The sequence below is a fragment of the Aspergillus lucknowensis genome (genome assembly GCF_044049455.1).
Source record: "Aspergillus lucknowensis strain CBS 449.75 chromosome Unknown BJX67scaffold_7, whole genome shotgun sequence".
Taxonomy (NCBI): Eukaryota; Fungi; Ascomycota; class Eurotiomycetes; order Eurotiales; family Aspergillaceae; genus Aspergillus; species Aspergillus lucknowensis.
In genome coordinates, this window is record NW_027263551.1 from 226,031 (window position 1) to 247,611 (window position 21,581).

Consider the following 21,581-nt stretch of genomic DNA (forward strand, 5'->3'; position numbering starts at 1 on the left):
AGCGTCGTTTATCTCCAATTAACATCGGGCGTTTAACCCGTCCCTGAGACTGTCAACCCTAAGCTATCTAGAGTTCCAAAACTTCTGGGCCTTAATTTGCATACAGCAAGAGTCATCAACACACAAACTTTGCAAGACTGCGTTGTTCCGGGTTTCCCTCATCCCTTTTCTCCCATGTCTCAGGTCTCGAGGAAATTTGGGGGCCAAAAGCGGATCAAGTCAAATGAGGGCATGAGGCCAGTTGGTTCACCTGGGCGTCGTGGACGAACTCCCCGATCGGGAAACGACGTCGGCCAGTGTGCACGAATTCGGATGCATTTCCGATCCCATTTTCTTTCGTCTCAAGCATCATCGAGAAAAGCTTCCAAGAAACTGCTCCCCAACACGTCTCTCAAATCCTGCCAACTCCATCGACCGAATAATGTGTGGCCATCAACCTTGTTCGCAACCCAAGCAAGGCCGCCACCTGGGAGTCCCTCCTTTCGCTACGCTTTCCCGCGAACTGCGAAGGTCCCGAATTGTTGTCTTCAGCCTTAAAAATCCTGGCAGCTTGGCGCCGCCGCGACTGGCATGTCCCGAATGGTCTGGAGAGCCGTGTTTTCAGCCCTCTCGGAGATCATCATACGGTCGGGGATCATCATTTGCATAGCCACTCGGCTGCGGTCTATTTAACTGTCGCCTCCCAGTGACACCAAACGTGGGCGGCGGTCTTCGTCACGGAACAAGAATAATTTTCAATATGGTTGGCGTACCAGGACGATCTAAAGCGTGTGTGACATGCCTGAAGCGGAAGAAGCGCGTATGTCAATCAGGTCTTCCGGTCCGCCTTTCCCGGTGTGAACTAACAATGATGGTACCCAGTGCGACATGGAAAAGCCGTTCTGTGGAACATGTCGCAAAGCCCGGGTCGAGTGCGGCGGGTATCATCGTCCCCGCATTTTCATCAACAACACCATGGAGGACCATAATAAGCAGCTCGTCGAGAAAGAGCGAGGCCCTAGCCGTCGCGTCGGCGACCGGAATCGTTCTTCGAGCAGCGGGAGTGACGTTGCTCTGCTCACATCATTAGCAAAATCAGCCTACCAGGTCAAGTACATGGACCTATTTTGGCGATTGTATCTGCCTAATGGCCAGAAGCTATCTGCAGAGGTGACGCGCCTCGCATTAGGCGGGTGGATCGACGCAATTCAAGACCTGCACGGCAAGGAGACTGTTCTTGAAAAGGCTCTCCTGGCTATGTCAGTCACAGCTGTGGCGAGGCAGGAAGGCGACTCGTTCCTCAAAGAAGAGGGTAGGCGGCTCTACGGTAGAGCCCTGCAGAGTGCATCCGCAGCGATGAAGGACCCACGGCGAGCAACGAGCGACGGCGTTTTGACGGCGGTTAGGCTATTCAGTTTCTATGAGGTTGGTTTCATGCGGCGTGCTGCGAAATTGACGATTCTGACGGCGTTTGGACTCAGGCTCTTTTTGGACAAACTACAATCGCGAAGGAGCAAACGCGAAGCTGGCAGGTGCATAATGAGGGCGATATCGCGCTCATGACGGCTAGGTCGCCATATACATTCATATCGGGATATGCGCATGAGCTATTCTCGGACGGACGAGCAAACCTAGTAAATTTCCTGCCTCCTACGCAAGGAGAGACGTCACTGACTTTCTCAGGCGATGTCCTACCTCAGGCGAAGGAAGAGGATTTTCCTCATAGAGCCGGAGTGGAAGATAATACCTTGGCTTGAGCGCGAAAAAAACCCGCGAGACCGCTTAGTCGACGTCCTTGTTGATATGACCGCACTCTTCGAGGACACAGACCTGATGAAGGCTTGCGAAGACCGTTACGAAAAGGAATACCTCAGACAACAAGTTACGGATGGCTTCATCCAGCTGCAACAGGACCTTCTAGCCTGGCAGAGTCTTTTTGCGCCCGACTTCCGACCCTTCACTGAATTACCTGGCGACGTACCCGCGTATGAGCTCGCAGGAGCTCATCTCATGACCATGTTCTGGGCCACAGCAATCGTGGTGAGCAGCAACCTTGGGGCCCTATGTGTTCCGCCTGGCGAGGAGCAAGATTTTGGATGGGACCTGGACGAGTTCTGTGGGAATATTGTCCGGACAATCCCTTTCTTCTGCCACCCTTCTATGGGTTTGTTTCGGGCTCATGTCATCACATACCCCCTGACCGTTGCGTTACACTATATTTGTGCCGCAGGGCCAACCCGGTTAGCCGAGGAGCGACGAATCCTTGCAGATTGTCTTTATGACCCGGCCTGCGCCGGGGTTCGGCAGTTCATTGCGAGTACAAAAGAGGAATACGCGCAGGAGTTTCTCAAATAGAAACCATATACTCTGATGAAATTTAGCGATACTGCAAGAACCCGGAACTAATCGGCAAGGTGTATCTTCCCCTCCGCATCGTGCACAATCTCCCTCATCTTCACATTCCTCAAATGGCTTACGCCCCCCGAAATCTCACAATCGTGGTAGAAGAGCCACCACTTCCCTTGCCACTCCGCAATAGAATGATGCGTTGTCCACCCCAAAACAGGCTCTAAGATCCTCCCGCCATATGTAAACGGACCCAGCGGCGAGTCGCTTACCGCGTAAACAAGGTAATGCGTGTCGCCCGTCGAGTACGAGAAGTAGTACTTCCCGTTGTACTTGTGCAACCAGGCAGCCTCAAAGAAGCGCCGGTCATGGTCGTCCGCGGCAATAGGACTCCCCTTCTCGTCGAGAATCTGCAACTCCTGCACCGGCGATGCAAACGACAGCATATCCGGCGACAACCTCGCAACGCGAGGGAAGAGCGCAACAGCACCTTTCCCAGAGGGCTCCTGCGGTCCGCCCTTGGACGCATCAAACACCCACTCCCCGCTCGCGGACTTCGACCAACACTGCAACTGACCCCCCCACAGGCCCCCAAAATAGATATAGGCCTCCTGCCCCTCGTCATCATCCACAAAGACCGCAGGGTCAATACTATAACTCCCACTAATACAGTCTTTCTCCGCAACAAATGGCCCCTCGGGCTTCTCGCCAACGGCAACCCCAATCCGGAAAACGCCCTCGGCGTCCCGCGCAGGGAAGTACAGGTAGTACTTCCCGTTCTTGAAGGCGGCGTCGGGCGCCCAGAGCTGCTTCGAGACCCAGGGGACGTCCGGCGTGGAGAGGACGACGCCGTGGTCTGTCACGGGGCCGCCGGGGGTCGTGAGCGAGAAGACATGGTAGTCGGCCATGTCGTACTGGTCGCCATTGTCGTTTGAGACGGTGCCGTCGGGGCTTTCGCGGTCGTGCGAGGGGTAGATGTAGAGTTTGCCGTTGAAGACGTGCGCGGAGGGGTCGGCTGTGTAGATGTGGGAGATGAGGGGCTTAGGGTTAGAGGGCATGGTGGTGGATTTTTAGAAAGAAGCGTAGAGGCTATAAATTTGTATTTATTGATGAATTGATTGATTGACAGACAAAGAGGCTCCTCAATGTCGAGCTTTTATATGAAGTTGAAGCTGTCTTCGTCTTTGTCGTTTTATCCGCCGGCTAAAGCGCGTTGGGGTTTACCCCGCGATATACTCCGGAGGGGCACAAGGCCATGAGAATGAATGAGAATGGGCCAAATACTACGGCTAAATGGGGAAGGCTCCGATGGAGAAACAGAGCCTGAGTAAGTGGGTTGAATACATTCATATTGCAGTACCTTTTTTGGCAGAAGGGCTGCGAGATCGAAATCAATGGGGAAGGGGTCCCGAGGTCTTCACAATATCCGATTATCGCCCAGGCCGAGTTCGGAGTATATTGGAGAGTGGGAGGAAGAGTGGGATACGGGAAATCTGGCAACTATTTATGACGCGGTTGATTATGAGAGTGTGTACAGTCCTCCAGTGCTCGGTTGTGGTTTGCCCTGTCTGAGGGTATCTAGTTTCCGAATGATGTTGAGAGTGTACAACCATTGATGGAAGATATGGACATTATAGAAACTTACAATTTCTTTTTGTATTCCAACTTTATTCACAGGTTCTTATATTCTAGTTGCACATAGCCGAATCAGTTCACAGCTGATCAGAATGTACCGAATCTAAACGGTCCATACGTACAACACATATCTTACATCAAATCGATATCTCTCTCCTCCTCCTCCAACTTCGCCCGGGCAAACGCCTTCTCCCACTCCAGCTCAACCTGCTCTCTGATGCTCCGCCCGTTACTAGGCCTCGAATACTGAAACGTCGGACTCTCGCACCCCCTCAGGCCAATAAACCTCCCAAACCTCTTCCTTTTCACCTCCGTATCAACACCCAAATCCCGAATCAGCCCGTTCGTCGCAATCCACGGCTTCACAGGCAGTGGGTACCGGAACGTCTCCGGCTTTGGCGGGTACACCTGATGGAAATGGATCGCCAGGCTATCCAACTGGTCGGAGGTGAGGAGGTTATAAGAGAGTATTGTCTTCGGGAAGAAAGGGTGCGTCAGCCCTGTTGTATATGAGACGAGCGGGTGGAGCCGTCGCGAAAGATGAGCCAGGGTGTTCTCAAATTCAGGGTGGAGTTTGATGCGGGAGTTCTGTGTCGCGTTCGAGAGCAGCGACGTGCGGATTTCGTCCTCTTGTTCGTGCCGGTCCCGTTGAGCTTGATGACGCTGGCGTTGTTGGCGCCGTGCGCGGAGACGGCGATGGCGATCTTCGCCGTGGAAGTCGCGGAAGTGTGCATCGATGCGGTCGGTCCGATCTTGGATTTGTTGAAGGGTTTCGTTGAGGCGGAGGGAGGTTTGTTCGATGCGCTCTTCGAGCTGTTGTTGGCCATTGATGAATTGGTGGATGAAGGTGTAGCGGCGTTCTGGCACCGCATCCGGAGAGTCGGCTTGGGGTTCAGGCTTAGGGAGATTCATTTCGCATCGCTCGAGCTGTCCTTCCTCAGGTAGCTCTCTCTCGACCTGCTTTTGTTCGGATTGCTCTATGTTGAATCGTCCTAAGGGGATATGAGACTGCTGTGAGTACTCGAGCATTCGATCCATGAGCTCCTTCGTCGGGAGGCCGTTTGGGAGCTCTGGAGATTGGGGAGATCCCGGTGATGAAGGGGCAGAGTAGAAATATTCTTCCTCCTCGTCTTTGTTTTGGGGATGGCGCTTGTCCGTCATACTAGGCGTTTAATGTACGAGCATCGAGTTGCGGATGGATGGATGAGTAAGTATCTTGGCCTGCACAGCAAACAGAATATAAGGTATTTGCTGCTAACTCGAATCGTATCGAGCCACTTGTGGATTGACTGATATAGGACGAAGTATAAAGGAGCCAGAGGCATAAACAGACAGGAACACAACAATAAGCCTTTGTGCCTTGCATACATAAGGCAATCTTTGTCAAATCGGATCGTTTTGTCCAACCTTATCTAACTCGATCCGATCCTGAAGAATCGAACAAAGACTCGAAACATGGTTCTGACACCCTATTGTGTCCGAAATAGACCAACAAAACGGCGATGCTTGTTCGTATAAACAACGACAAAAATCGGCTATAAATGTTGAAACTCGTCTCAACATCGTTTAACCAGAATTATGAAAGGCTCAAATGGGCGAGGCGGTTCTGAAGTGGTCGAGCAGGAGTGTTGTCACTTGTAAACTGCTCGTAACGCTCAGATGCAGGGCGAAGACCCACGTGTTTGTTAATCCAATTGAACACAGTGTAATGCCACATGAGCGCGTTCTCCGGATTCAACACCCAGTGGTTCTCATCTGGGAAGGTCAAGAAAGCACTGTCGATTCCTTTCATCTGCAACACGTTGAAAGCGGAGAGACCTTCCGCTATCGTTAACCGGTAGTCCTTCTCGTTGTGAATGATTAGATGAGGTGTCTCCCATTTATCTAAGTTGCGAGAAGGGTCCCATTGAGCCCAATTTTCAGGTACCTCCCACTGCACGCCCTTGAGATCGTGGAGCGGAAAATAGAGCTCTTCGGTGGCGAGCAACGATTTCGTGCTGAAAATGCCGTCGTGAGTCACAAGGGCCTTGAACCGGCGACCGAGCGGTTGACCTTGGAACCAGTTCATCATGAATCCTCCGTATGATGCGCCCAAAGCCACTGCACGGGACGTGTCAACATACTCCAGGTTCTTCTCGATATAGTCGAATCCCTTCTCGAGGTCAATGTACGGCAGCCCACCCCAGGATCCGCGAATAGCATCAGTAAAGTCCTGCCCATAGCCAGTGCTGCCTCGAGGGTTAGGTGTAATGACAACGTATCCTTGTTCGGCGAAGACCGCAGGATTCCATCTTGTACTCCATTGATCGTTCCACGCTCCTTGCGGGCCGCCGTGAACCAAGAATGCCAAAGGATATTTATTCCCTGGTCTAAAGTCAGATGGCTTCACCACCCATGCATGGATCGGAGTATCTTCAGCTCCCCTGTACCATATCTCGTCCACCTGAGCCGAGCTCAGGCCGAACGCAGTGCCACCATGACCGACCGAAGAAATAATGAGACGGTCATCTGGGTTCTCGGGATCGACGATTGTCCAAATGCTATTGTCCACTAAGTTGTTACTGGAGATGAGGAGCTTGGACGACTTGGACGTCGCAGGGTGCACGTCCATCACATAGCCTGAATGAGTGATCTTCCTGAGTCTGTCAGGTGTGGAGTGGCGGATATTGGCGATCGGAAGCTGAAATAAGACCCCTCGTCCGTACTCCTCCGCTTGGATAAACAAGGATTTATCATCATTGGAGAATGCCAACCCTGACGGACTCAACTTCCAAAGACCCTCGCCGTCTGATGACGCAAATGCTTCTATCATCTCGCCGTTCCAAGGGTTAGGAACGTACAGAATGCGGTTCTTATCCGATTCATACCCATCCGTACGCATTGCCAGGACAGCGATGGAGCTTCCGTCGGAAGACAGAACAGGAGATGACATCGCCCCTTCAAGACCTTTGACCTTGCAAATCTTGCTTTCCAGGGCATTAACACCGGTCCACGAGAATATCGGGCAATAGTAACAGGAGCACGCGGTATGGAGAGCGGGGTTAATGTCAGGATCCCTTGCCACGAACACGATGGCCGAAGGGCTGATATCGAAATCCCCTGCACCACCGAACGGCGGAATCGGCGACTCAACGCCCGTAAGCCCACAGATCGCAATCAAGTTTGTAACTCCTGACACCGAATATTTCCCTGCCTGTCGAGTAACAGGGGCGAGAGGAGCGCGCTGCAGTAATCCATAGAAAATGGCGTTCCTCTGGGGCTCAATGTACGAGTCCCAATGCCTCACAAAAAGCGATGTATACAGTTTCCCGGTACTGGAAGGCGCCTTGGCATCCTGTGGATTGTATAGAGACCCGTCCGGGTTGGCCTTGCCGGCGACAGCAAATCCAATCTTCCCTGAATCGACGGTAGTGACTTTGAGATCCGACACAGGTCCTGGCACTGTTCCAGCAGTGTAGGTTCTGTCCCGCTGTCGAGCATCTCCAATAATGAAGCTTGTGTTACCATTTCCTTTTGCCTTCAACCAGATCAACTGGTCCGAATTATCAAGCCACTGCGGGGAACTGGCGCCTGGATCGTTCGTGATGAGAGCTGATCGGCCGGATGTGAGGTCCAACACTCGAATTTCATTTGTCTTAGTATGGGACTCAAATGAATAGGTTGTCTGGGTATAGACCGCGAGCGTTCCGGAAGAATTGGGCACGGCGCCCGACCGTCGAGGTGCTCCGAGAAGTACCCTGGAGGTGTCAGCGAGCGTTTCAGCGACGTTCACTTCCCGAACAGTTCAGCGGGAAGAAAAGTGGCGTCCCACCACGGCAAAGTCCGTTTGTTCTGCCTTTAGTGAAGGAGGGGAGCTCACTCACTCTGGCGTGAATTTCATGGATCGGATCGTCATATCCAGGACGATAAGCAAGGCCGGCAGCAGCGACTCGAGAACGCAGGAGCACCCAATGCAGCGAGATTAGCTGAATAACCCAATTTTGAAGTAAGACGCGCGACTAAGCGGATTGAATAGATGACCTGGAAGATCGGACGGGGTTGAGATGATGGTAGTTGATGCGGGGACGAGAGGAGTAGAGGTGAGAAGTGGAGGCTGGGAGGAGAAGGAGGTGGAGGAATTGGCCGATGACTACATCTGCCTTGCTACAGCATTCCAGGGTGCCAACCCATGATGAACCAGAACTATGCAAGGTAGAGAAATCGATCGTCACGATTTGTCGCCATAAATCTAGTCATTCATATAATTACAGTACATTCGAGCACTAAGTTTTCGATAAACAAAACTAAATTCTTTTGGTTCACTCTTCCTCCTCGGCGCTTTCATCCTCTTCCATGCCTTCAGCGGCAATCACAGTGAATGTGGGTGCTTGGTCCACACCGACGTAGCTATCGCTCATCAGATACAGCGTTAGCTCATGTTCACCAGGCGTCGGCACGGTATAGTCCAAGCGTATCTCCAGTTTCCGACCGATAGTGACTCGCTTGATTGCAAGGAGGCTCCGTGTCTTCTCATCGCCAACGACTAGCCACCAATTCTCCATCTTCTGGTTGGGGTAAAAAGGTGCATGAACCGTCATGTCTACTTCGTCGTCCTCGTCCACTTCTCGCTCGACCTTGATCTTGAGATACGAAGGCTCACCGGCGGTGATGCTCTCCGGGTCTTCCACTTCAAAGTCAAGTTCCAGGATGGGGTATTTGTTGTTGGTAAATGCAGCTGCCTGCGCGAGCTGCTTATTGTCGAGTCCGAGGCGCTTTACCAGAGTGGCATAGTCCTTGTTCTCGGATGGGTCCATTGCATCCATGAACTCGAAGATGTCATTGATCCTAGTTACGGGCAGCGAGTCAGCACAAGTTGTTGGGAAGAAGGATGAGTCTACATACTTATACTCATTCGCAACCTTGATGACCTCAGGGCTGAAATGAGGAATCTGCTTGAGAGGGCTGTCGCGATCCCACATCGCCTGGACAACCATCTGTGACATCTCCATAGCATTCATAGCGTTCATGTGGCCCTCGGATGCAAGAATGTCCACGCATGCGCTGAGAAGGCTGATGACCTTGCTAACAATGACTTCTTGATCCTTGGCCAAATCAATGGGCAGCTGCATGCGAGAGAAATAAGCTTGCAGCAGCACGAAGGCTTTGAAATGGGGTGAGTCGTAAGCGGCCTCCGACATTTTGACTGGGACACGGTCGTACACCCGGCGGAGAATGTGGTCTTCATGCCGACGCATCTGGATAGACTCGAATTCGGTTGCGGATGTGATAATTTCCAAGATGCCCTTAAGCTTTGTCCTGGCTGAAAGGGAAAGAAGGAAGGTTTGCATGGTGATGTATGAGATGTTGTAATACGCGCCAATTGACGCCGCATTCAGAGGCGAGACACTGTCATCCTCCTCATCCAGGTCAATAATCTTGGCTTCCGACAACTCCTTCAGAGTGTTCTCAACTAATTCCGAGAGGAATGTACTGAGCCCCTCGTGGCTTACGTCCGTAAGACCGTAGAAGCTAGGGTTGGCGAGAAGACGACGGTAGAAATAGGTGTATGTCATCCAGTCAACAGAATCTTGAGTGGATGTAATTGTGCCCGTGCTAACTTCGGTGACAAAGGCATCGTGCATATACAGTTGTAGGTGACTCTCGACAGGCAACGCCTCATTGAGAAACTTCTTGTAGTACTCACGCTTGACTGATGGCACCATGAGAACACCTCGGCCTATATTATCCTGACCAGACCGGGAGGCCTTCCCGAACATCTGAAGAATTTCACTGATGGGGTAGTCAATGTATCGATGCTCTCGACCCTCGAAAAACTGAGTCCCCATAACGATCACAAGGTGACCAGTGAGGTTGAGTTCCCAGCAGACATCCCGCGAAGCAATGACTGCTTGAATTGCACCGATATTGTAAAGGTGGGAAACAATGCGCTTATCGGTCTGACTCAAGGCTTCGTGATAGTATCCGATACCATGTGAGAGTGATTCAGCCAGTGTACGCTCCTGAACCCGACTGAGAAGCGGTTGTAGGTCCTCGACGTCGGCGTGGAGGAACCGGTCCTCGTCGCCATCAACCGCACATGAGGCCAAGAGATCTATGGCGGTTGAACGGGTTTGCTTCCGGTTAGGAACAAATATCAGTGAGGGCTTATCCGGCGAGAGCTGCAGAATCGACAAATATGCCGGTCTTGCCATAGCTAGCATCATGGAGGGGAAATGAGGGATGCTGAAAGACTGGATATGAAGCTCCAGAGGCACTGGCCGGGCGTGGGGGCTGAAGTTGTAAATTGTGTGCTTGTTGGCGCCAATCCATTCTCCAATATCCCGAGCATTCGAGAGCGGAACACTGAGACCGACCATACGCATGCCGCTCTCCGTTTGGAGCGAAATGGACTGCATGCGCGAGACGACTACTTCGTACACATATCCACCATACCCCCCAAGCATGTGCAGCTCATCGGCAATGAACAATTGCACCGAACGTACGTTCTTGCGCTTCTGCCATTGCCTGGACAGAACATCCCATTGCGTGGGGGTGGCAAGAACAAGGTCCGCGCTGGCGAGGGTCTTCAGATCCGCTGTCGTCTCACCCGTAAGCTTGGCGATAGTCTTGCCACCGGCAAGCTTGCCTAGCCGCTTCTCCCAATCTTGGAGGCGTTGGTCGATGAGATCCTGGAACGGAGCAATGTATACCGCTCGGCCGCTGTCCTCTTGGGCCCAGTGGCGTAGTAACGCCAGCTCAGCACAGACAGTTTTACCGCTACCAGTAGGAGCGCCGATGAAGACGTTATCATCGCTATCAAAGAGAGACTTGAATGTTTGAGTCTGGATCTTGTTGAAATACTCCCAATTCGGGTACAGTTGCTGATACTCGTCACGTTTAAGAGCCTTAACTGGCGCTCGCTGCATATCGAGCAACGGAGTATGGGGAGGGAACCGCTCCGGAAGTATCAATTTCTGGAAGGACACAGCGATCCGAGTCTCCGAGTGCATCCAACGGTCGGAGACGAGGGAGATGAAGTAGTTGGGTGGCATTGGCTCAGTAATAGGGACAGTGAACTCGACAAGGTGCTCATTCATTTCCGACTGTGCGTAATCCCTGCGCAGAACGAACTGGTCGTGGAAAAGGATTTCTTCGCCGTCGCAGTCTTCAACCAGAATCCAGAAGTCCTGCGCGGTCCCATGGAGCTCTTCATCCCACACGAAGTTCGGCGTGATAGTCAACTCAACCCTCAGCATGGAGCGAGTGATGGGCTGCACTTGGGCCTGAACCTCCAATCGAGGAAACTTGGAAACCAAATCACAGACGGTCTGCCCAGCTCTGGGCATCCCCAGAAGTTCGCCCATCCGTGGAGGGTCCAGGTCAAAGTAGCTACCCCAAGGCACGTCGATACGTTCAGATTTCTGCAGTACATCCCGAGGGCATCTGGGGAACTGGCGGAGGGGAGACATGGTAGGCCACATTCGCCTTTCCGCCATCTTGCAAAGATCAAGGGCATTCTTGGCTACCGACGCCCAGCCCCTTCTTAAGCAGATCTCGAACAAGGCACGAAGGATACGACCAGCAGATTGGGTCACGTAGACCATATCCGCCATCAAGGCAAGACCTTCGAGTTTAAGGCGGGAGATATACGCCTGCAGTAGAACGTTGATCTTGGAGTGAGGTTCATCTATGCCTTCTTTCACAGGAACAGGCACACGACCGAGCATCTTTGCAAGCTCAAGCTTCTCATCCTGGCGAACCGGAATGTATTTGAACTCGTCGCTCAGAGCGAAGATTCTAAATAGCTCAATGCCGCCGATAGATGGTTGAATGTGTTGACTATATGTTAGCATAGAGCTATGGCTGATGTAGTAGTGCGAAGCAACCCGTCCCAGCTCTGTGGACTGTATCCGTCCAGTCTTCTTGTCGTATTTGACCAGCCCAGCCTTCTCCAATATCACGGCCGCAGAATGGACAAGATCGACGCGCTTCTGCTCAAGGGAATCATCGTTCTCGTAATCTGCGCCAACGCTGTACAGGCCGGGTGAGCGCAGCATGCGGACGAATAGGTAAGTGTAGCCAAGCCAGTCGACTCCCTCATCTCGAGTTCGGATATTGCCGAGAACAACTTCGGCGTTCATATTGTCCGCCAGTCTGCTCATGAGCTGACTCTCAATTGGCAACTGTTGGTTCATGAGCGAGAGGTAATATTGGATTTCAGCCTGCGACGTGATTATAATACCCTCCCCATAGGTATCATATTGAGGTCGTCCGGCACGTCCGAGCATCTGGAGGACATCCTGAGGGCTTAGTTCGACCCAACTACCTTTCTCTGGAGAGTAAACCTGTGTCCCCTTAATGATGACAGTATGTGCGGGTAAGTTGACACCCCATGCAAGGGTTGCAGTACACACGAGGACCTGGATGCTGCCATCTTTGAAGAGTGCTTGAACAGAGTCGCGATCCGCAAGACTCAGTCCAGCGTGGTGAATGCCGAAACCGTAAGGCAGGAGGTCTTTGAGTGAAACGTCGTCGACTGACTCGGCCTCCTCGGCTAAGATAGCTCTGCTTGCAGAGTCACTCTTTAAAATTTGACCAATCGTCTCCATCTCGAGAGCTTTGTCCCTTAGGTATTTGGCAGTCTTCGCCGTCTCCTTGCGAGAGTGTACGAAGATAAGCATCTGGTTCCTGTTCTGCCCGACATGCTCAATGACTTTGTTGTAGCAGATGTCATTCATGATCTTCAGTTGCTTAATGGGTTTCTTATCCGTGACACCGATGAATTCTTGCTTCAAAGGGCATGGCCGGTATGACCCATCAAAATGGAACATTCCCTTGTCGGGATCAACGCGAAGGAAACTTGCGACATCGCGGTAGTTCGGAAGGGTGGCACTGAGACCTACAATCCTTACTGGATCGCCAGTTTGCTCAACCTGACGTATGGTCCGGCTGGCGATGCTTTCAATGACAGGGCCACGCTCGTCGTGGAGCAAATGAATTTCATCGATGATAATCAAACGCACAAGCTTCGTGTAGCTTGTCTCTGAGGCCTTCCTGGTGATAACGTCGAACTTTTCGGGGGTCGTCACAATGACCTGGGTCTCAGCAATTTGCTGCTTTGTGAGTTGACGGTCACCGGTCAATTCGGACACTCTGATGCCGTATGGGGCAAGGCGCTTGCCGAAGTTTTCGACCTGCTCTTGCACCAACGCTTTCAGAGGAGAAATGTAAACGATCTTGAAATCGTCGAGCATGATCTCGCCGGTTTGGGCGTTTCGGTTTTTGCCGACCTCACGAAGGATGCTAAGCATAGCTACGTTTGTCTTTCCTGACCCTGTGGGGGCACAGACGAGCATGTTTCCATCATCCCCGAAAGCGGATGGATAGCACTTTGTTTGAATGCGGTTAAGCTCCTTTGCGTCTCCGAAGCCCTTTTGAGCCCACTCAGGAAGCGCTGAGATTGCGATTTTTCTTTCTCCAGGCTCCTGCTTCGCCTTTGGCGGCGGCACGTGGATTTCCTCGTAACCTTTGAACGTCCGTTTCGTAGAGCCGTGAGGAAGCTTGACACTAGGATTCGTCATCAAATGATTTCCCTGGTGGAAGACGAGGTTCTCCAAGTTGATCAATCGTCTCGGTTGCAAATCCCTCACCAAGCCGCCCTCTGCGGGTTTTTCCTCAGCTGCAGGAGCATTGGGCATATCAAGGTCCATAAGATCCATCTTGATTCTCTTCTCGGGCCGGCCCGTCTCATCATCACGGGCTGTCTTGCCACGAATCTCATCCAAAATAGAGCGATGCCCAGCCTCGACCATTTCGCTTTCTACAAGGTGACGAGCATCAGCATCCTCAGCCACTCGTCGCCAGCGAGTGGCCCAGACGATCTTATCCCGGTTAGTGACCAGCTTAGCGACAAGGTCGGGGTAGTCATAATCAAGCAAGTCCATGAGATCGTTCTCGACGTCCCGCAGTGATTTCTCCGAGCCATCCTCTGCTTTACCGCCCATAATGTCGAGCGCCTGAGTAGCCTTTTCTTGCTGAATGTGAGCGTCCGAGTATGCGGAACCAATCTGGCGCTGAAGCCAGTAGGCATCGATTTCTCGAGCATGCACGTGTAATCCCTTCTTTTGTTGCTCTTCGCCACGGCCTCGTCCTCCATCGATGACCATTTCTTCAGCTGGGATGTCGTCCAGAGCTTCCCTGGCAGCAGTCTCCTCGTCGCCGGATTCTTGCTGCTCCTCATCCTCTGACTCGTCTTCATCGCGGACCTCGTCCACAGTGCCCATGCGATCTTCATCTTCGTCTTCGTCGAAAACTACAGCGACCCCTTGGCGTTCATCCAGCTCCGCCTCTTCTTCGCCCCCCAGGCCGTCCCCCATATCTTCATCCTCATCCTGCGCATCGTAATCCGTAATCTTCTTTCCCAGGTTCACAAGCTCATTGAACTCTTTCGGATTCAAGGAGGTGCCAATTAAATCATCGATTTCCTTCTTCTTATCGAAATCCTTCATCTCTTCGTCTTTCAGAGTCTCCAGAATAGCATCAGCGGCACTCCGAACGACTTCATGTGAAACATCACCAAGACGGCTCGCAGTCAACGTGAGAATTAGGTCGTAGGTAGCGCGCGTGGCCGGTGTGCGAGGGCGATATTTCAGTCCTTCAATAAGGGCATCGGCCGCGGACAGAACACCTTGCCCGCGTACTTGCGCAGGTTGGCCCCTCTGGCGTTTCTTCTGTTCACGAGCAAGAACATCCTCGCCTTCTCGGATCGCACCGCGCTCAACGTCGACCGCTCCCAGAGCTTTCTTCTTGGATTTCGGGGCATCATCGCGCGCTATTCTTGACCCCATTTCCCGAATTCCAATTCGGCCCGCAAGTGACTCTGGATCTCCGGTAGGTTCATCGTTGATGCGAGAGATGAAACGACGGTCCGCCTGGAGAACCAGGTTGGACATCGCCGAGTATTTGTACTGCGAAATATTTTGATCCGCCATTTTGTTGAGCTGGAATGGAAAATGAACAAAGAATAAAACAGATATCGACGGTATTCGCAACCGGAATTAGTCGTGACTGGGCTCGAGGGAGCTCCAGCTCAAGATTCGGCGGCGCGTCGAGACACCTGCAGCTAAAGATGAATCCCGTGGCAAAGTGAGATCCGTAAAGCTTCACAAACCTGGACCATCCTCCTGCAGCAAACAAGCCCACTCTAAGCGCTTAGCTGCGAGCTCCGTTGAAATACTGAGGAAGGAGAAATGGTTGTGCAAAAGCTGTCGGGAAGGCAAAGTTGAGTCGCAGATTTCGGTGGCGGAGACGGAAGGTTTGGCGATAGCGGCCTGAGGCACGGGAGGATTCTGCCGACAGAAAAAAGGGACCTACAACTTCTCCTGCCAGGAACGATACATCTCAAACACCATTAGGCAAGCTCGTTTCTCGAGATCATGCCAATCAATGGATACCGGTTTCCTCACTTGATTCAGTCGCAGGCTCGAAGCCTTGCCAACGCCGAAGCCTCCATTCCCTATCGCTGCCGTGTGCATCGAACCATCTGCCACCATGCCCAAAGACCGCGACGCGTCGTGGCTCTGGAACCAGCGCCGGGTTTCAGTCTCGAACAGCGACGGCATGCGAAAACGCAGTCGACAATGAAGTTGAAGGACTTGCCCCAGGGCGCAGTGAAGCTGGAACCATATCACGATGTACCGGATGATGCACCGCGGTACCCAACTGTCATTCAGGGACATCGAAACAACATGCAGAAGTTCAAGAACTGCGTTGTCCTCACGAGGGTTGGAGGCTTCTATGAGGTACAATGTCCAGGAACCCTCTCCGAGAAACGAATTGACTGACCAATAGATAGCTCTACTTTGAACAAGCCGAAGAGCTTGCCCCATTACTCAATCTGAAGCTTGCTTCTAAGAAGACCAGCGCGGGGCCGGTTCCCATGGCTGGTTTCCCTTTCTTCCAGCTTGATCGCTTCCTGAAAACACTTGTTCAAGACCTAAACAAGTACGTTGCGATCAGCGAACAATTTGAACATGGTGAGGAGAACAAGGGCCCCGGGGAACTACTCTTCGATCGAAAGGTGGCGCGCGTCATCACGCCAGGTACCTTGATCGACGAAAAGTTTATGGATCCGTCCGAAAACAACTTTCTGATGGCTATTTATCTCCATCCGTCATCCATAAAACCCGTCTCGAACCACAATGATGGCTCATCACATCAGCATATCCTTACGTCGACTTCACAGGATGTAGGGGTGGCCTGGTTAGACCTCTCCACGGGCGACTTCTATACTCAAGTCACCCCCGCCCAAATGCTTCCATCTGCGATCGCACGAATAGGCGCCCGAGAGATACTCGTGGATAAACGCCTTCAGGACTTGATCGGGCAAGAGCTACAACTGCTTCTCGGGCATGAGCAACGACTCATGACTTTTTTTCAGTTCCCTCAGGAAATACTACCGATTTCAGAATGGACCCCTATGTTAGAGGCTCCTCTTTCGCCGAAAGTTATTGAGACTTTCACCCAGGAGGAGGTTGCAGCGGGCTATAGTTTGCTGGAGTATATCCGAGTCCAACTGCAGGGTCTTAACATGAAGCTTCAACCTCCCCTTCGGCGCCACCTGAATGAATCGATGAGTGTCGACCGTAACAGCCTCAGAGGTCTAGAGATCCTGGAAACCGCGCGCGACGGCTTCGGGAAGGGTAGTCTACTCCATGCTGTCCGACGAACATCTACGAAAAGTGGGGCGCGGCTGCTGCGAGACCGTTTAACCTCCCCGTCAACCTCATTGCCAGTGATTAACGAGCGATTGGATCTAGTATCGGTCTTTATTGAGGACAAGGAGATTCGAGATAGTCTAGTGCAACTGCTCAGACGCAGTTATGACGCTCAGCGCCTGGTTCAGAAGTTTACCCTTGGTCGGGGAGATCCAGATGACTTGATATGCTTATCAAGAGCCATAGAGGCTTCCAAGGAGGTGAAGCGATTGTTATCAACCAAAGAAATCCAGGAGAACAACAGAGACACTCCACAGGCTTCCCGACGATCGCTCCAGACGATGATTAACCGACTTTTCCTAGACGGGCCGACCGTTCTGGCCGAAAAGATTCTATCCGCTATCGATGAAGAAGGCTTGCTCCTGAAACAACGCATTGAAGACGACACGGCGGCGGAGGCCGCTATCTTAGCCCAGGAAGTCACCCTTAGTGAAGGTTTACCGGCAGATTTACAGAGTTTGCCAAAAAAGGTGAAGTCTAAGGGCGGCGACCGCTCAGCATCAGCGGATGATTCCTCCGCAATTGACACTTGGATCATGCGACAGGATGCAAGCCCCGCGCTTCAAGAACTTCACTACACATTGGAGAGCCTGCAGGACGAGAAATCGAGACTAACTCAGCATTTGCGTGAATCAGTTGGCTCTGTGGCCCTTACACTAAAGTGGACGCCAGGCCTGGGCCACATATGCCATGTCAAGGGTGCCAAAGTCTCACAGGAGCAATTGGAAGAGCTAGGTGTGACGAGGAACGTATCCTCGACGAAGTCAACTAGGTCGTTTTATTTGCCCGCATGGACTGAGCTCGGCGCACGAATGGATCAGGTGAAGCTCCAGATCCGGAAGGAGGAGCAAGCGATCTTTGAGGGTTTACGGCGCGAGGTCATCCTGAACTTGGTGAAGATTCGGCGCAATGCGTCAGTGATGGACGAACTAGACGTTGCATGTTCGTTCGCCACATTGGCCGAAGAGCAGCAGTTAGTTCGCCCCATTCTCACTCAGGGGACAAGCTATAAGGTCGTCGGGGGAAGACATCCGACCGTCAAACTGGGCCTTGAAGAGCAAGGACGGCGGTTTGTGAGCAATGACTGCTTCCTCGGCGAATCCGAGCGGATCTGGCTCATCACTGGCCCCAATATGGCGGGGAAAAGCACGTTCCTGCGGCAAAACGCATTAATTACCATTCTCGCCCAGGTCGGGTCCTTCGTCCCGGCTGACTACGCCGAGATTGGCATTGTCGACCAGATCTTTAGTCGAATTGGCGCAGCAGATGATCTCTTCCGGGATCAATCCACGTTCATGGTGGAGATGCTGGAAACAGCCGCCATCCTTAAACAGGCGACACCACGGTCATTTGTCATTATGGACGAGGTTGGTCGCGGAACGACCCCAGAAGATGGAACAGCAGTTAGCTATGCCTGTCTGCACCATTTACACAACCGCAACCGGTGCCGGACGCTGTTTGCAACCCATTTCCACTCTCTTGCTGATCTGACACTTGGCTTTTCCGCGTTGGGCAGATATTGCACAGACGTGAAGGAGACCGCGTCGGGTTCTTTTTCGTTCGTCCACCGACTGCGCAAGGGCGTGAATCGCGAATCGCACGCTCTGAAAGTTGCGCAGCTGGCGGGCCTGCCGAGAGAAACGCTCGATCTGGCGCGAAACATACGCCACAATATTTGCAGCGAAACTCCTCCACTAAGTGCGTCTGCCTCATAATGTTTCATAGTTATCATCTATACATACACCTTGTACAAGTCCAATGATACCTTCGGGTCTTCATCTCCTTGCTGTAGCCTCAGTCCAATTTATAGCTTCGACCTCACCTCCTCAATCACAACTCCTTTACTTAGATCAACCACAATCCCCTCCCGGAAACACACTTCCTGACAATCCTCCTCCGCAACCCCATTCACAAACTGCACAACCACAAAATCCACCCGCCGTGTCCCAACAACAACCATCGGCGCATGCCACGTCCCAGCACCATACGTAACCGCCTGTCCGCCACGCGCCACAAAGGCCTTCAACCGGGATAAATCCGGCGGGTCCCGCACCAACACTTTCTCCCCGGCCTTCGTAGTCGCCGTCGCAATCTGGCCCACGAGCGTTGGCGCCACAATAACCAGGTAATACGTTTCCTCATCGGATGAAAGATCGAGCGGCGAAAATGTCTGCGTAGTGAAGGGGTGACGTTCAAGGATTCCGACGTCGAAGACTGCTTTCTTCTCCGTGACCCCGTCTTTACTCTGGATTTTGGTCGTGCGGAGTTGGCGCGGGAAGCAACTGAACATGCTCATTCGGGGTTCGGAGGGTTTTCGGCTCGGGCATTGTGAGGGGTAGTCGTTGAGTAGTGGTGAGATGCGACTGTATTTCAGCGCAGAAAGTTGGTTCGCGGGGACTGGGAGTGGGACGAGGTCGTTCTTTGGGTGTGTGGATAGAGGATTTGGAGCACTGATGGCGTTGCGGGGAAGAGGGGGGACGATTGCGGTGCCGAAGGGGGCGAAGGCATCGCGGGTGAGTGGTTCCGGGGCGAGTGTGAGAGAAGGAGAGGATGTGAGTGTCGGGGGAGCCATTTTTTTTTTTTTTTTTAGCTCAATTGAGGGCTTGCTGAGCGAGAAGTTGGAAAAGGCAAAGTGAGGTGGTTAGGGGACGTTTTTTGGTATGGAATGGGACTGGAAGGCCTCGGGGGTCCCCGATCCGCAAGTGGCCGTAATTTATCAACAACTTGGGCTCTCCACGGCTGAGTGGATTATACTGCTCTACATAACTCGAAGCCCCAGTTCCTTTCTCACGCACTCGACACGGGCCGTTCTTGCATCTCCATAGCAGCAGACACAGGCACCTCCTTCTCCTTCAACCCTGTCTTGGTCTCCACATGCTCCTTGCTAAGCTGCCTCTTCGTAATGAAGGCGCTAGCAATAAGCCCACACGCCGCGAGCGATGTATACAAGATCCAAACATTGCGAATACTCCAAGAAAATGCCTCCTTAACCGCCTGATGCTGGACCTCATCCCGCACGTCCTTGACGGAGAGGACATTCGCCGCCGCGTCGACCCCCGTAAATTCTTCCTGCAGGGTGGGTGAGAGCCCCGCGTCCTGAAGATGCGGTCTCCTGATGGCCATACTGTTGTGGAAGACGACGCCGCCCAGAACGACGGAGAGAGCCTTGGCAACGTTGCGGACGAAACCGAAGGTCGCTGTGGCGGTTGCAGTGGCCCTCGGTGGGATGTTGCTTTGCAGGGCTAAAAGGGGCGGGAAAAAGAGCAGTCCGCACCCGAAGCCGGAGACGATTTGGTACCCAATTATCTTACTTAGGGTTGAGGATACGTTGTAGTTTATGAAGAGGCCTGTTCCGAGAGTGACGAATGTTGTACCGATCCAGATTACCTCTTGGTAGCGGCCCGTGCAATGAACGAGGATGCCAACTGAGAGGCTGGTGAAGGTTTCAGCGAGGATGAAGGGGAGGATTAGAAGGCCGGAGTGAAAGGGGGAGGCTTCTTTGGCGGATTGGAAATAGAGGGGGAGGTAGTATTCTGCGCCGAGGAAAGCCTGTTGCGAGATGTTAGTTACTTACGCTAAGGCTTCCTGATTCTAGGGATAGACTCACGAAGGCATGTGTGAAGTTCACTAGGAAACAAGCAAGGTTGGAGCGGCTCTTGAACACGTTAAAAGGCATAAGGGGGTATTTGGCGAGTCGCTTCTCGCTGTAGATAAACGCAATGGACATCAACGCGCCAAATACTATCAGGCAAATGACTTTAGGGCTACCCCAGGGGAAAGTATCCCCGCCAAAGTCAAGCCCGAGGAGAACCATTATAGAGATTGCTAGGATGGAGAAGCTGCCGAACCAATCCACTGCTTTCATTCCCTCCATGATTGGTGTCTTCGGGTTATGGACATCAAGGCACAGAATGAGAAGCACAAATGCTGCGCCACACACTGGTAGATTGATCCAAAAAATCCATCGCCACGAGATGGTTTCGGTAAAGGAACCGCCTAGCACAGGGCCGAGAGCCCCCGCGATTGTCGAGATAAATTCTATGAGGCCTAGAAACAAACTCCGTAGCCTAAACGGATGAGCTAAATCACCGAGCGAGACATAATTCAAGTATTTCTTACCTGACGCTGAATAAGTCGGAGATGGTAATGAGCATGAGCTGGATGAAACCACCACCAGCTACTCCCTGAATACTGCGGCCTGCGATTAACATAGGCATATGAATAGCTGTTGCGCATACAATGGACGATATGAAGAACAGCGCAACGGCGCAGAGGAGAATCGGTTTCCGTCCCCAGATATCAGACAAATTGGCCCAAACGTTGCCGCTGGCAGCGTTGGCAAGGAGATAGGCACCACCAATCCAGACGTAGCCGCCCCCAGAATGCAAGTCTGCCGCAATTGTAGGAGTAGCTGTAGCGACAACTGTTTGATCCAGAGCAGAAATAAACAAGCACAGCTATAAACCCTTGCGTAAGTATGTGGACGCATTGTGGAAACATTTTATAAACTCACTGAGAGTGCAATCATCGCTGCACCAGTCCGCAGCTTGCTTTGAGTCTTTGGCATTCCGATGTGCGCCTCAGTCTCACATTGTTTGGGTATATTCTCCGAACAACGGGATTCGAGGGCATCTTCGCGGACTATACTACTAACATCCACTTGCATTTCGGGGTTAGTGGTTGAAACCATCACTTAAATAGAAACCACACTGGTCAGCAAGGAGTCAGAAACAAGATATTTACAGACAACAGAAGTCATTTCAGATTCGTAGATTGCAACAAGAGATTGCTGACAGACTGGGTGTGTCTTGGCTCACCCCCGCTGTTTGTTTGCTTTGCCTGGTATTTACGCCTGAGGCTCCAGGC

The 21,581-nt window shown here is 52.3% G+C and overlaps 7 protein-coding genes across 7 annotated transcripts; 2 read left to right on the forward strand and 5 right to left on the reverse strand.

The window, feature by feature from the left end:
- Positions 1–739: 739 nt before the first annotated feature.
- On the forward strand, positions 740–2,334 carry BJX67DRAFT_378555 (Zn(II)2Cys6 transcription factor domain-containing protein; the record flags this gene model as incomplete). Its single annotated transcript, XM_071032365.1, has 4 exons — positions 740–799; positions 862–1,404; positions 1,461–1,613; positions 1,663–2,334. The coding sequence occupies 4 exons, from the start codon at positions 740–742 to the stop codon at positions 2,332–2,334; spliced, it is 1,428 nt and encodes a 475-aa protein (XP_070888980.1).
- Positions 2,322–3,602, reverse strand: BJX67DRAFT_302625 (glycoside hydrolase family 43 protein). Its single transcript, XM_071027003.1, has one exon. It carries the CDS (start codon positions 3,381–3,383, stop codon positions 2,382–2,384), a length of 1,002 nt encoding a protein of 333 aa, XP_070888981.1. The 5' UTR covers positions 3,384–3,602; the 3' UTR covers positions 2,322–2,381.
- Positions 3,603–3,924: 322 nt separating this feature from the next.
- On the reverse strand, positions 3,925–5,336 carry BJX67DRAFT_302749 (uncharacterized protein). The gene is made up of 2 exons (XM_071027004.1): positions 4,083–5,336; positions 3,925–4,013 (listed from the first exon to the last, which is right to left on the reverse strand). The coding sequence occupies exon 1, from the start codon at positions 5,119–5,121 to the stop codon at positions 4,093–4,095; it is 1,029 nt and encodes a 342-aa protein (XP_070888982.1). The 5' UTR covers positions 5,122–5,336; the 3' UTR covers positions 3,925–4,013; positions 4,083–4,092.
- Positions 5,337–5,536: 200 nt separating this feature from the next.
- Positions 5,537–14,930, reverse strand: BJX67DRAFT_378558 (ATP-dependent RNA helicase BRR2; the record flags this gene model as incomplete). Its single annotated transcript, XM_071032366.1, has 3 exons — positions 5,537–7,697; positions 8,263–8,784; positions 8,842–14,930. The coding sequence occupies 3 exons, from the start codon at positions 14,928–14,930 to the stop codon at positions 5,537–5,539; spliced, it is 8,772 nt and encodes a 2,923-aa protein (XP_070888983.1).
- A 401-nt stretch (positions 14,931–15,331) lies between these two features.
- BJX67DRAFT_302782 (mismatch repair ATPase MSH1) lies at positions 15,332–18,475 on the forward strand. Its single transcript, XM_071027005.1, has 2 exons — positions 15,332–15,740; positions 15,794–18,475. Exons 1-2 carry the CDS (start codon positions 15,375–15,377, stop codon positions 18,428–18,430), a joined length of 3,003 nt encoding a protein of 1,000 aa, XP_070888984.1. The 5' UTR covers positions 15,332–15,374; the 3' UTR covers positions 18,431–18,475.
- BJX67DRAFT_346287 (ureidoglycolate hydrolase) lies at positions 18,414–19,344 on the reverse strand. Its single transcript, XM_071028412.1, has one exon. The coding sequence runs from the start codon at positions 19,285–19,287 to the stop codon at positions 18,520–18,522; it is 768 nt and encodes a 255-aa protein (XP_070888985.1). The 5' UTR covers positions 19,288–19,344; the 3' UTR covers positions 18,414–18,519.
- On the reverse strand, positions 19,336–21,480 carry BJX67DRAFT_346288 (MDR family MFS transporter). Its single transcript, XM_071028413.1, has 4 exons — positions 21,229–21,480; positions 20,835–21,172; positions 20,323–20,782; positions 19,336–20,264 (listed from the first exon to the last, which is right to left on the reverse strand). Exons 1-4 carry the CDS (start codon positions 21,403–21,405, stop codon positions 19,503–19,505), a joined length of 1,737 nt encoding a protein of 578 aa, XP_070888986.1. The 5' UTR covers positions 21,406–21,480; the 3' UTR covers positions 19,336–19,502.
- Positions 21,481–21,581: the final 101 nt, after the last annotated feature.